General features: G+C 49.7%; 1 protein-coding gene across 2 annotated transcripts in view; it reads right to left on the reverse strand.

Annotated features, from left to right (window-relative positions):
• Positions 1-12,201, reverse strand: part of EYA2 (EYA transcriptional coactivator and phosphatase 2) — a 221,686-nt gene that overhangs the window by 125,972 nt on the left and 83,513 nt on the right. The window contains exons 3-4 of one of the 2 annotated variants that reach the window (XM_036244581.1): positions 6,457-6,502; positions 2,938-3,080 (exon numbers count right to left, since the gene is read on the reverse strand). In XM_036244581.1, the coding sequence (XP_036100474.1) occupies positions 2,938-3,080; positions 6,457-6,502 (189 nt within the window). The remainder of the gene's footprint in view (positions 1-2,937; positions 3,081-6,456; positions 6,503-12,201) is intronic. The other variant, XM_036244582.1, reaches the window with a different exon arrangement.

Here is a 12,201-nt window from a genome sequence, read left to right on the forward strand (position 1 = left end):
GATACTGCATGGCCTGCAAAGTCAGAATTCACCATCAAGTTTTTTTTTACAGAACAAGTTTTCTGGTCCCTATTCTACACAAAGAAATGATAAGCATCCAATCAAGGGCTGTGGGTGTTGCTGAGAAGAAAGGGAGAGAACCTCCCTGTACTTTATTTTGAAGTGGAGTGGTCAGTTCATGGGTCTATGTAGTGTTATTCTTTACGCTTTTACAAATGTCCTTAAATGTTGCATCACCAATTGAGAAAAAATGCTCAAGACTCCTTACCTCCTTGCCTCCGGCATACTCAGTGGTGTTATTTCCCGGCCACTATTTAAACACAGGTAATACGGCTCTTTGCCAAGGAGCAATGAGAAAAGTTTCCTAACAAGATTCAACAAGGTCTAACCAGACAATCAGCAAACACTGCTTGCTCAGGCACAGGCATCTGTGCAGGGACACGGCTCTCCGTCCCACCTGTCATTGTTCGGTGACAAGGACATTCCAGGTGTGCAGAGTGGCCTGGCTTCTTACTGCCTGGATGGAGCATTTTCCTCGGGCCAGGCCCTGCGAGCTAAGCCCTTCACATAAGTCAGGGGTTGGCAAATTATGATCCGTGGGCCAAATCTGGCCCACTGCCTGCTTGTGCAAATACAACTTTTTTGGAATCCAAACACGCTCATTACATATTGTCTGTCTGCTTTCACACTCCAGTGGCAGAGTTGAGTAGTTGTGACCAAGACTACAAAGCCGAAAATATTTACTCTCCAGCCCTTTCTAGAACAAGGCAGTGGGGCCCCTATGCGGACGATCTCATTGACTTTTCACAGCGACCACAAGGAGGCCAGACTCAGCCGGGCTCCACTGCACTATGACAAAACCCCCAGGGTCTTAGGACCAGCCAGGGGCAGCAGCGTGGCTGAGCCCAGGACGGGTGTGCTCTTACCACCTCGGCTGTATTGTCAGAGAACAGACTCTCTGAAAGGAACTGAGACCATAAAATGACTTTGAACCGAATTAATTTCCACCCCATGCCATGTTTTGTCTGGGATCAGGACTGGGTTTCTCTTTTATGCTGAAAAATAATACGGCTTCATGTTCCTTGGCTGTCAGCCAGGCGGGTAACTTCAGTGCAACTTGTATCACGAGTCTTCTAGCAAAGAGGGACAGAAAGTTAAAAATGGTGCCCACACCTGTTGGCCACGGTCTGTCCCAGGTAATCCCCAGGATGTATGGAATGCGCAGACCAGCATCAGAGCTGGGTGCTCAGCTTGGACCTCCGAGCCAGGCTGCCTGGGTTAATTCCGCCTCTGCCACCGACCAGCTGGGTGACCTTGGGAGAGTTATTTGCCCTCTCTGAGCTCCTACTTGTTTATCTCTCAAAAAAGGAGAACAATGGGACCTTCCTCGTAGGGTTGGAGAAGTTAAAGGAACGAGTAGACACACAGCACTGAGAACTGTGGGTGGCAGCAGCTCATCCATGCCGACTGTCACCAATGTCTGACCTAATGCCCACAGGGCTTGTCACTGCTACCTCTAGACCTTCTCTTGAACCTGCCCATTTCTGTATGTCACTGTCCTGTCCCAGGCCTCCACCATCACCCCTCTCCAGGCTGTATCAGTCTCCCAAGTGGCCTTCCTGTTTCTCCTCTGCATCCCTGCAATCCAACCTCCCCACAGCAGCCAGAGTGATCTGGAAAGCACCCAGATTGTACCTTACAGCCCTCTGCTTGGCCACCCACCAATGAAAGTTCCTGTCTCACTTGCAATAAAGCCCCCAACCCCTCCCAGGCCTCTCGGGCTCTGCCCACCTTGCCCCCCACTGTGCTCCAGTTGACTGGGCTACATGGACTGGCCAAGTTCCTTCCCTTCCCAGGCCTCCCCACTGTGGTCCCCTCTGCCCAGACGCTCTTCCTCCTAAGCTTGCACATGTTCATCTCTCAGCCCTCAGCTGAATCAGCCCCTCATCGAAAAGGCCTGCCTGGGGCTGGAACCGAAATTACTCTTCCTTTACACCGTGCACACATAGCACGACACCACCGGCTCTCCCGGGTCCCCCGCTCGCCAACTGCAGATCTTGGGACTTCTCAGCCTCCATAATCGGGGGAGCCAATTTCTATTATCTATCCATCCGTCTATCCATCCACCCATCTAGCTCAGCTATCTATTTCCATCCCATTGGTTCTGTTTCAGGAGAATCCTGGCTAATGCAGACAGGTGAGCAGTGATTGGTGGGCCTGGTTCATTGAGTCTCCAGTTCTTAAAAGTAAGGTTTTGAGAGTCAAGGTCTGGAGCTCTGTTGTTTTTGCCTTCCCAGCATCTGTTTCTCCTTCTCATACCATCACTGTGTTTCCCTTTAAGACCATCCCTCCCTCATATACAATCCATATGCGTCAGCCTCCTTTTCTCTCTTACCCCCACCTTCTTGCTTTGCTCTAAGTATGACCCAATTTGGGCCCGTGAGGCTCAATATGGGATTCTGGTGGAACTACTGGGAAAAGTGAGCTTTCCTTTCCTTCCATTGGGAGTGCTGGGCTGCAAGGATGCAAACTCAGAGTGGACAGGTACCTTCACTGCTGCTACATGGGAAGAACCTGCATGGGAGTAAAGCCAACTCAGAAGAAAACATCTGAGCATGGAGTGAGATGTATTCTGTGTGACATCATTTGAGCACCTGGATCCAGCCATTCCTGATGTCAGTTCTCAGTGTGTGTGTAAATGATTAAATTTACATTTCCCCCTAAGCCAGTTTGGGTTTAGTTTCTTACTCTTGCGATCAAAAGAGGCCTTGATATAGTCTAGAACTCGAACCATATTTAAAGTGTCTGTCCTTCTCTATGCCAATACAAAATTAGGCTGGAGTCACTTATCATTCTGCATTTAACTGAGGCAACAGGACAGAATAAAGACCATGTTGGTGCCGCAGGGGGAAAGCAAGGGCTTCGGCTGATACTCACTGTAAGAAGGTATCCCATAGGCTTGTGCCGGAGGTGGATAGGCGGTGTAGGGGGTGGCCTGCTGGATCCCCGCACTGTACTGTGTCTGACCGTAGGCTGCCATGGCCGTAGGAGGCTGGCTGGGCAGGACACGTGGGCAAGGTCTGCATGAAAGGAGAAAAGATGAAATCTCCAAGCCCAGCCCAGCATCCCTTCCCCCTTATTCCGGTATCAACATCATCACGTTCCTTTGGGTATTTACTCTTTCCAGGGCAGAGACAATGGGCCAAAACTACAAGCATTTTCCTTAAGATCAGAAACGAGACAGGGATGTCTGCTTTCATCACTCTTATTCAACATTACTGGAAATCCTAACCACAGCAATCAGACAAGAAGAAGAAATAAAAGGCATCCAAAGTGGAAAGGAAGAAGTAAAACTATCATTATTTGCAGATGACATGATATTGTCTATAGAGAATCCTAAAGATTCCACCAAAAACCTACTAGAGTGGATAAATGAATTTAGTAAAGTAGCAGGATACAAAATAAATATCCAGAAATAAGTTGCATTTTTATATACCAATAATGAACTTTCAGAAAGAAAAACTAAGAAAATAATCCCATTTATACTTACATCAAATAAAAAAAAAATACCTAGGGATAAATTTAACCAAGGATGTAAAAGACCTATACTCAGAAAATTATAAGACACTGAAGAAAGAAACTGAAAAAGATATAAATAATCTTTTTTCATGGATATGAAGAATTAAAATCATTAAAATGTCCATACCATCCAAACAATCTATAGATTCAGTGCAATTTCTATCAATGTGTATTTCACAGAATTAGACAAATATTCCAAAAATGTATATGGAACCACAAAAGACCCCTGACAACCAAAGCAATCATGAGAAAGAAAAACAAGGTCAGAGAAATCATGCTACCTGATATCAAACTAGACTACAAGGCCATAGTAATCAAAACAGCATGGTACTGGCATAAAATCAGACACAGAGATCAATGGAACAGAATAGAGAGCCCAGAAGTAAACCCACACGTTTTTGGTCAATTAATATTTGACAAAGGAGGCAAGAACATACAATAGGGTAAAGATAGTTTATTTAATAAATGGTATTGTGAAATTTGAACAGATATGTGCAAAAATGAAACTAGACCACCTTCTTACACCATACACAAGAATAAATTCAAAATGGATTAAAGACTTAAATGTTAGATTTGAAACCATAAAAATCCTAGAAGAAAACAGGCAGTAAAATCTTGAACATTTCTCATAGTAATATTTTTTTTGATATATCTCCTCAGGCAAGGGAAACAAAAGAAAAAATAAACAATAGGACTACATGAACTAAGAAGTTTTTGCACAGCTAAGGGAATCATCAACAAAACGAAAAGACAACCTACTGAACAGGAGATCACATTCTCCAATGAAACATCTGATAAGGGGTTAATATCCAAAATGTATAAAAAACTTACAAAACACCCAAAATACAAAAAACCCAATTACAAAATGGGCAAAGAACCCGAATAGACACATCTCCAAAGAGGACCTACAGATGGCCAACAGACGTGTGAAAAGATGCTCAACATCACTAATCATCAGAGAAATGCAAATTAAAACCACAATGAGATATCATCTTACACCTGTCAGAATGGTGATCATCAATGAATCAACAAACAAGTGCTGGTGAGGATGTGGAGAAGAGGGATCCCTGTGCACTGCTGGTGGGAATGCAGACTGGTGCAGCCACTGTAGAAAGCAGTACAGAGTGACCTCTAAAATTAAAAATGGAACTGCCTTATGACCCAGCGATGCTGAAGAAACCTGAAACACTCATTTGAAAGAATATACGTACCGCTATGCTCACTGCAGTGTTATTTACAAAACCCAAGATTTGGAAGCAGCCCAAGTGCCCATGATTAGATGAGTGGGAACAAAAGCTGTGATCCGCTTATACTATGGAATACTAATCGGCCGTAAAAAAGAAGGAAACCTCACCTTTTGCGACAGCATGGATAGACCTGGAGAGTATTATGCTAAGTGAAATAAGCCGGTCGGAGGAGACGAGTACCATATGATTTCACTTATACGTGGAATCTAATGAACAAAATAAACTAACAAACAAAATAGAAACAGACTCAGATACAGAGAATAGACTGACAGCTATCAGAGGGGAGGAGGTTGGGCGGCTGAGTGAAAAAGGTGAAGGAATTAAGCAAAAAAACCCACAAAAAAACTCAAATAGACACAGACAACAGTATGGTGACTACCAGAAGGAAAGGGGGGCGGGGGAGGGGGAAAGGGGGGATAAATAGTGATAGAAGGAGACTTCACTTGGGTGGTGAACACACAGTACAATATAGATGATGTATTATAGAATTATACACCTGCAACCTATATAATTTTATTAACCAATGCCGCCCCAATAAATTCAGTAAAAAAAAGAATACAGAACCTAAGAAGAGAAAAGTCCTTTTGGGCTTCCATGAGCTGGAGTCAATTTCAGTTACTTGCAAGCAGAGAACAGAGAATGGATTCTGCACTCCACGGTGAGCGACAGGTTCCACGATGGGCTAGGATTTAAAGGGCTCCTTCCCCAGGACAGCTGTAACGTGACCGCTACCAATCACCGTGCTCTCACCACGGGCTGGGAATAGTGTCACTTGGGCCCAGTTCGTACATGAAATCTCATCATATGCTCGTATCAACTCTTGGGGTGGGGTTGGGGGGTTAATCCTGGTTAATAAAAGTATATAGGTTTCAGGTGTACAATTCTGCAGTATATCATCTGTATAGTGTATTGGATGCTCACCACCCCAGTCAAGTCTTCCATCACCATTTATCCCCCTTTACCCTCTGCTACCTCCCCCGCCCCTTCCCCTTTGGCAATCACCATACTGTTGTCTGTGTCTAGGAGGTTTTTTCCCCCCTTAATTACATCACTTTCATCACCCAGCCCTCCAAATCCCCTCCCCTCTGACAGCTGTCAGTCTGTTCTCTGTATCTAGGAGTCTGTTTCTGTTTTGGATGCGGAGGGAGGAGGGAAGGGGAAGAAGAGAGGAGAAGAGAGAAGGACAGAGAGAGAAGGAGGAAGAGAGAGAAAGAAGGAAGAAAGAAAGGAGGAAGAGGAAAGGAAAAAGGAAAAAAGAGGAGAGACAAGGAAGAAGGGAGGGAGGGGGGAACTGAGAAGGGGTCTACGCATCGGAGAGACGAAAAAGGAAAGACTGAAAAAAGAACAAAGAAAGACAAAAACGACAGCCAACATTCTGAAAAACGTTCCAGGCTCCCTTGTAAGTGCTTTTTCAGCTCACGTCGTGGGGCAGGTACCATGGCTGTCCCCCCTTCTGGACGGTGAGACCGAGGCCTGGGAGGTGGCGCCCTTGACTCCAGGTCGCTCAGCTAGTAAGTGCTGGCCTTGCACGTACCCCCTCTCCAGGGGTCTGCTCAAGGTATCTGCCCTCCAAGAAAGAAGGCACATGGTGCGAGGAGACAGGGCAAAGGGCCAGGGCAAGGGTACTCACCTCGCCAAGAGCTGGGACACACGTGGAAGGGCCGGCGCGGTGATGCCTGGAGGGAGAGACAAAGAGGAAGGGCTTCAGCTGTCCGAGGGGCGTGCCACGAGCTGGGACTGCACCCGCCACGCTGTTCGGAGAGACTCAGGGAGCTGCTGCTGGGGCCTGCTCAACTGCGAAAGCCAGCCGGGAGCACACCTTAACTCTCTCCTCCTTTTTGTTTTTCTTGTTAATCCTCACCCAAGGACATTTTTCTATTGATTATTAGGGAGAGTGAAAGGGAGAGAGAATGAGAGAGAGAGAGAGAAACATCGATGTGAGAGAGACACAGCGATTGGTTGCCTCCCTCACGACCCTTACCAGGGCCAGGGATTGAACCTGCAACCCAGGTACGTGCCCTTGAGGGTGACCCTTCGGTCCCCGGGTCGACACTCTAACCACTGAGCAAACCAGCCAGGGTGGCACTCTCCTTCTTGAAGACCCTCTCTGGGCGAGCCCTGTCTCCAGGTACTCACTGAAAGACTCCAGAGAAAGAACTGCTAGCACCTTAAACATCAGAGTGGAATCCATCCTCCCACCCATTGTACAGATGGAGAAACTGAGGCCAAAGGGACAGAAAGAAGTGATTGGCCCAGGTCAGATGACAAGATACCGGCACAACTGGGACCTGAACTTGGTTTCCTGCCTCTCAACATCCATTTCCCTTCTTCCAATGACATCACTTTGATGTCCCCCAGTTGCAGTCCACGGGGTCCGGGTGGGGCTGGCCCGGCACTGAGGGGAAGGCACAGCTTGGGTCATCCCCTGGGCTCCAGCTGGGGTGTGCAGCAGGGACATGGAAGTGGCCTGGGCACCTGATTCAGCTGTGTCCCTGGCACACAGCAGCCAACTACCGGTGGAAGACAATAGCGCAGGGGTGACGCAAAGGTGACAGAACTAAGCAGGGAGAGAGGTTTGCAAGAGGATAGTTTTATAAACGGTTTCGTTTCTATGTCATCTGTTACAGCACTGCTCAGTGTCTTCACTGTGGAGCCCTGGAAAATACCAGAGAACATGTCTGTTGATAGCACCAACCTGCCAATGCACACTCCTTGGCATGTAGGGCAGTGGCTGGGGTGTCCTTGGGCTTCCCGAGAAATGTTCCAAGGTCCCCAGAGTCCCTGAGCTGGAGGCTCAGAAGACCAACTGGCAATCCCAACTCCACCATCTGGTAGCAGAGACTTTGGGCAGGCCACCTAGACTCTCTGGGTCTCAGCTCCCTCCTGGGAAATGGGGGACGATCTCTATCTCCCAAAGATGCGCGAGGATTAAGTGGGAAGGGGACAAAGCTATCCGTCATCGGCCCAGTGCTTGGGATGCGCCACGCTCTCTTCTAAATACCTGATCCGGATTCATGACGTAATCCTCACCACCACCCCATGAGCAGGTTCTATCACCTCCTCCCGTTACAGAGGAAGACCTGGAGGCACAGAGTGTAGGTTACCCACCCGAGGCCCCGCAGGTCCTAGGGGGTGGACCTGGGATCTGAACCCAGGTGGTCTGGCACCGGAGTCTGCCCTTGCCAGCAGGACCCTGCTGCCCACAGTGACGATCAGCACACTAAGAGCAGCTGTCATCCACTCAGAAACTCACTGCGTGCTGGCCCCGCGGTCACCGCCTGTACGGTGACCTCACCGGGTCCTCACAGCGGTCCGAGGCCGGCGATGGCCTTCTCCCCCGGGCACCGACGGAGGAGTGCCTTGCTCAAGCCAAGCAACCTCTGGGCACGGCAACTGGGACTGGAACCCGAGGGCTATGTGACCTCCAGGTCCAGTGCCCTAGTCACCAGGTGAGCTCAATTCTGCTGAAGTCCCGAACCACTGGGGGGAGGGTGGGGGTCCATTTAGAGAGGGACGACTGGGATGAATGGACCGAAGAGACCAGGGCAGCTGTGTGGCTCACAGTAAGAAGGAAGCACAGGGAGCTTTTGTTCGGTCGCAGGCGTGAGAAGATGCTGTATGTTGTGTGTATGTGTGGGTACTGAACGGCAGTGTGAAAACAGATTTCCCACCACGTGTCAGGTAACAGAAAAGCTGGGACAGTCCAATCCCGAGGGAGGCCCCCGGCGCACAGTAGGCGCTCGCTCAATGCCAATCCCCTGCTCCGGGCTTGTGCTCCGGGCGGGTCCCCCGCACCCCGTCCTCACCTCCCCCAGGACAGAGGATGAACGGTCTCATTCTGAAGCAGCCAGCGTCTCGTTATTGGTGAAAGCTCACAGTTTGCGTGTGTTTAGCACATGAGTTACTGAATTAAACATTTTGAATATGTTTTCTTTAATAAATATGTAAATATTCATAAAAACCTGAATCTACGGAAACGTTCCTATGGGCTGGGATTAACTTGCATCCCATAAATGTGAAGTGAGCCTTTGCCCCCAACCGCTCTGCCGTGGTACGCATGCTCCCCTCCGGCATCCTCCTCCCCCCCCCCCCCCAGCGACCCCACGAAGTCTGTGCAAGCCGGACACAGGCCTTCAGGGAGTGCAGAGAGACTTTCCTTTCGCGGATCGTGTGATTTTGGGAAAGCACAGGATTTCATCCATTTTTTTGGTTGCTGTTATTTAAAAAACTGGTATCGTATTTAACTTTTTCATCCTGAGACACTTGGGGGAATTGAGAATCTAGAAAATGAGCGGATTATATATGGAATGTCCTTCTTCCTTTCTCCCAGCTAAGGGTGGTGTAGACCTCATTGAGACTCCTGATGGTATGCGACAGTACACGGTTCTCAAACTCCTCTTCCGCAGGTGCCTGTGCCGGGATGGTGTGAAGGATGAAGACGGGAGAAGAGGTGGGCAGGGCCTCTCAGGAGCAGACAGCTTCCCCGTCCTCTGGTCCAGAGCTGTTAGTGCTTAGAAGTCGTGAGGACCAGTAGGTCCACCTGCAGGTCCAGCCACACACCATCTGCATACCAGGAAGTGGGCATGTGGGCAATGCCAGCCTTGATGTGCAAGGTGGAGGAGTTGGCATCACTGTTCAGGTCTCAGGTGACAACCTGGATGTCTCTCAGTGAGGGCCCAGGGACTGGCTTCACCACTTTTGGAAGCCACTGTACTGTTTGGCTTTCTCCAGATGGCAGCCAGAGCCCCTCGGACCCACGGAGGGAGACCAGGGAGCCAGGCCCGAGCGCTTCCCGTGCAGCGCAGGAAGGACCGTGCTCAGAGCCTTGGCCGCATCGCTGCAGGCCGGCGTGGTGCCCTGGCAGCAGCCTGGCCATCGTGCCCCCGCTTGCCCGCTGGGGTGAAGACAGTGTGGACTGTGGTCATGAGTCTCTCCATGATGCCAAGAGTTACAGACCCTGGCAGCGGGTGGCAGGGGGCAAGCATGCTGGCAATCTAGGGGGAGTGGTCTTACTGCTCATGATCACCCCATCACAGACAGGGGGTTGTGAACACAGGGGCAGATAAGCCTCTGACTCCACCCTCTGAGTGAGCCCCATGCATCTCCGGGGTGGGGGACATGACCCCATTCAGCAGCAGCTCCTTTGATATTTGTGGGACCAGGTGTCCGGTAGATGGAGCGGGACGTCCCACTGATCACGGCTTCCCGTTCTTAACCTTGTCGGTGTCCCTGAACTTGCCCTGATGGGTGAGGGTGAGGTCGATGGAGGAGTCATCGGTGGTGACTCATGTCCAGGTGGCCAGTGGTGAGAACGGCCCTGTGACTTGACGCACCACATCCCTTTACCCCAGGCATCACCGCGTGTCTGAGGCATGTGGCTGGCACATAAAATGGGCAGGCAGCTCTCAAGTCGGAGGGGCAGAGAGCCTCCGCCATTTACTTCTGAATGTAAAACTAAGCCTCCTCTTCCCCCCAGCTTCCCATGGGGGAAGGGAGAGGAATGAGCTCAGTGGACGGCCGGCTCTCTGGGATGAGCACATTCATTCATTCACTGCCTACCACGTGCCAGGCATACGCTAGGAACTGGGCTCCAGGACTGAGCACAAGTAGTCAAAGTCCCTGCCCTCATGGGCCCTCCTGTGTAGCAGGAAGATGGACGGCAAACAAAAGTTACATAAAAAGTACTTAATTATAACAAGGAACAGGAAGAAAGGGGATGGTACAGAGCATTGTAGCTGGAACCTAATGTGCCCGGGATTGGCCTGTTACAGTGCAGACCCCGCGTCCGCAGGGCAAGGGAGCACCCAAGGTGATGCTGACGCAGCCCAGGAGCCGCACTGTGAGTAGCAAGAGTTTAGACCATGAGCTAAGAAAGAAATGCAGATTACTAAAAAGTATCACAATCTGGGTTCATAAAAATACACCTCCACTCCTGAAGTTACAAATTCAAAAGCATCCTGGGGCCAAGAAGGTAAAAAAAATGAGCCAAGTAAAGACCCGATTTTTTTTTATCCTCACCGGAGGACATTTTTCCATCTTTGTTCAGAGAGAGATGGGGGGGGAGGGGTAGAGAAAGAGAGAAAGAGAAACATCGATGTGAAAGGGACACATTGAGTGACTGCCTCCCGCACGACCCCAACCAGGGCTGGGGACGAATTGTAATCGAGGTATGTGCCCTTGACCAGAATTGAACCTGAGACTCATTGGTCCACGGGCCAATGCTCTAACCGCTAAGCCAAATCGGCCAGGGCTAAAGATTTGATTTGAATAAGGACACTAAAGCTGGGGTCTGTGTGTGTAAGTGCACACTATGTGTGATCGTGTAAAGTAACTGGCCCACTCCGTTCATTCATTCATGCATTCCACACACGTTTATTGTGCACCTACGATGGGCTAGATCTGCAGCCCAAATCTCAGCATTTGTTAGCTTAACGTTCCTTCCGAAGAAAGCATGTGGGCAGCAGGGGTCAGACCCAATTCAAATCCTGCTCCACTGCAATAAAACTGTGTGACTTTGTACCCGTCACCGTCCCTCTCTCAGCCTTGGTTTCTGCATCTGCAAAATGGGGCCACATCTCATTCCTGCAGGGCTGCTGTGGGTCACACAGTGGGAAACAGTAACCCTCCACCCGCAGCAGCGACTGGTCGCTTTCCATTCTCCTGGGGCCCTGGCTTCGGCCACTTACATCCGGGAGCCCAATCTGAATGTTCACACAATTCCCCCCCTCTCACTGGGAAGATGAAGAAGCTAATGATTCTAAAAGCAGTAGCCCCTACGAGGATGTCTAATTGGACCCCAGGGGCCGCTTCTGATTCCCGAGAGATGAGACAATTCCTAGTGAGATGCTTTGAGGCAGGTCTTTGCCACACAAGGTGGGTGTCTACACACCGTGCTAGCTCACCTCCCGCGTGTGGGTGTAAACTACTCGCAGAGCAGGGTCGGGGGCAGCAGGAGGGAGCACGGTATTAGGAGTCCAGAAATGAGCACCCCAATTTCGACCCACACTGAGTGACCATGTGACAGTGAACGAGACACTTGTCCTTTGTGGGGGTGTTCCTAAGGACTGAAAGGAACGAGGCCAGCGTATCCCCGAGTGTGGGGATTTGAGGGGTACGCAACACGCGCTCTTCTATTTAAACCATCACAAATGTATTTTAATGATTGTTAGGGTCGTACCAAGACAGAGTTGTAACTTTTCATTCCTGGAACTGGTCTTAAGCCCTTCTTCTCAAATGAATTTTTCGAAAGGGGGCTGTTTTAAAGGAAAATGAGTGAGCACGTGACTGTTTGACCACATGGCAGAGAACGTGGCTTTGGAGTGTGTGCGGTTCAGGACACAACTGTGACGGAAGTCCTCTACCCACCGAGGGCATC

Source organism: Molossus molossus, unplaced genomic scaffold, assembly GCF_014108415.1.
Source record: "Molossus molossus isolate mMolMol1 unplaced genomic scaffold, mMolMol1.p scaffold_m16_p_6, whole genome shotgun sequence".
Classification (NCBI taxonomy): Eukaryota; Metazoa; Chordata; class Mammalia; order Chiroptera; family Molossidae; genus Molossus; species Molossus molossus.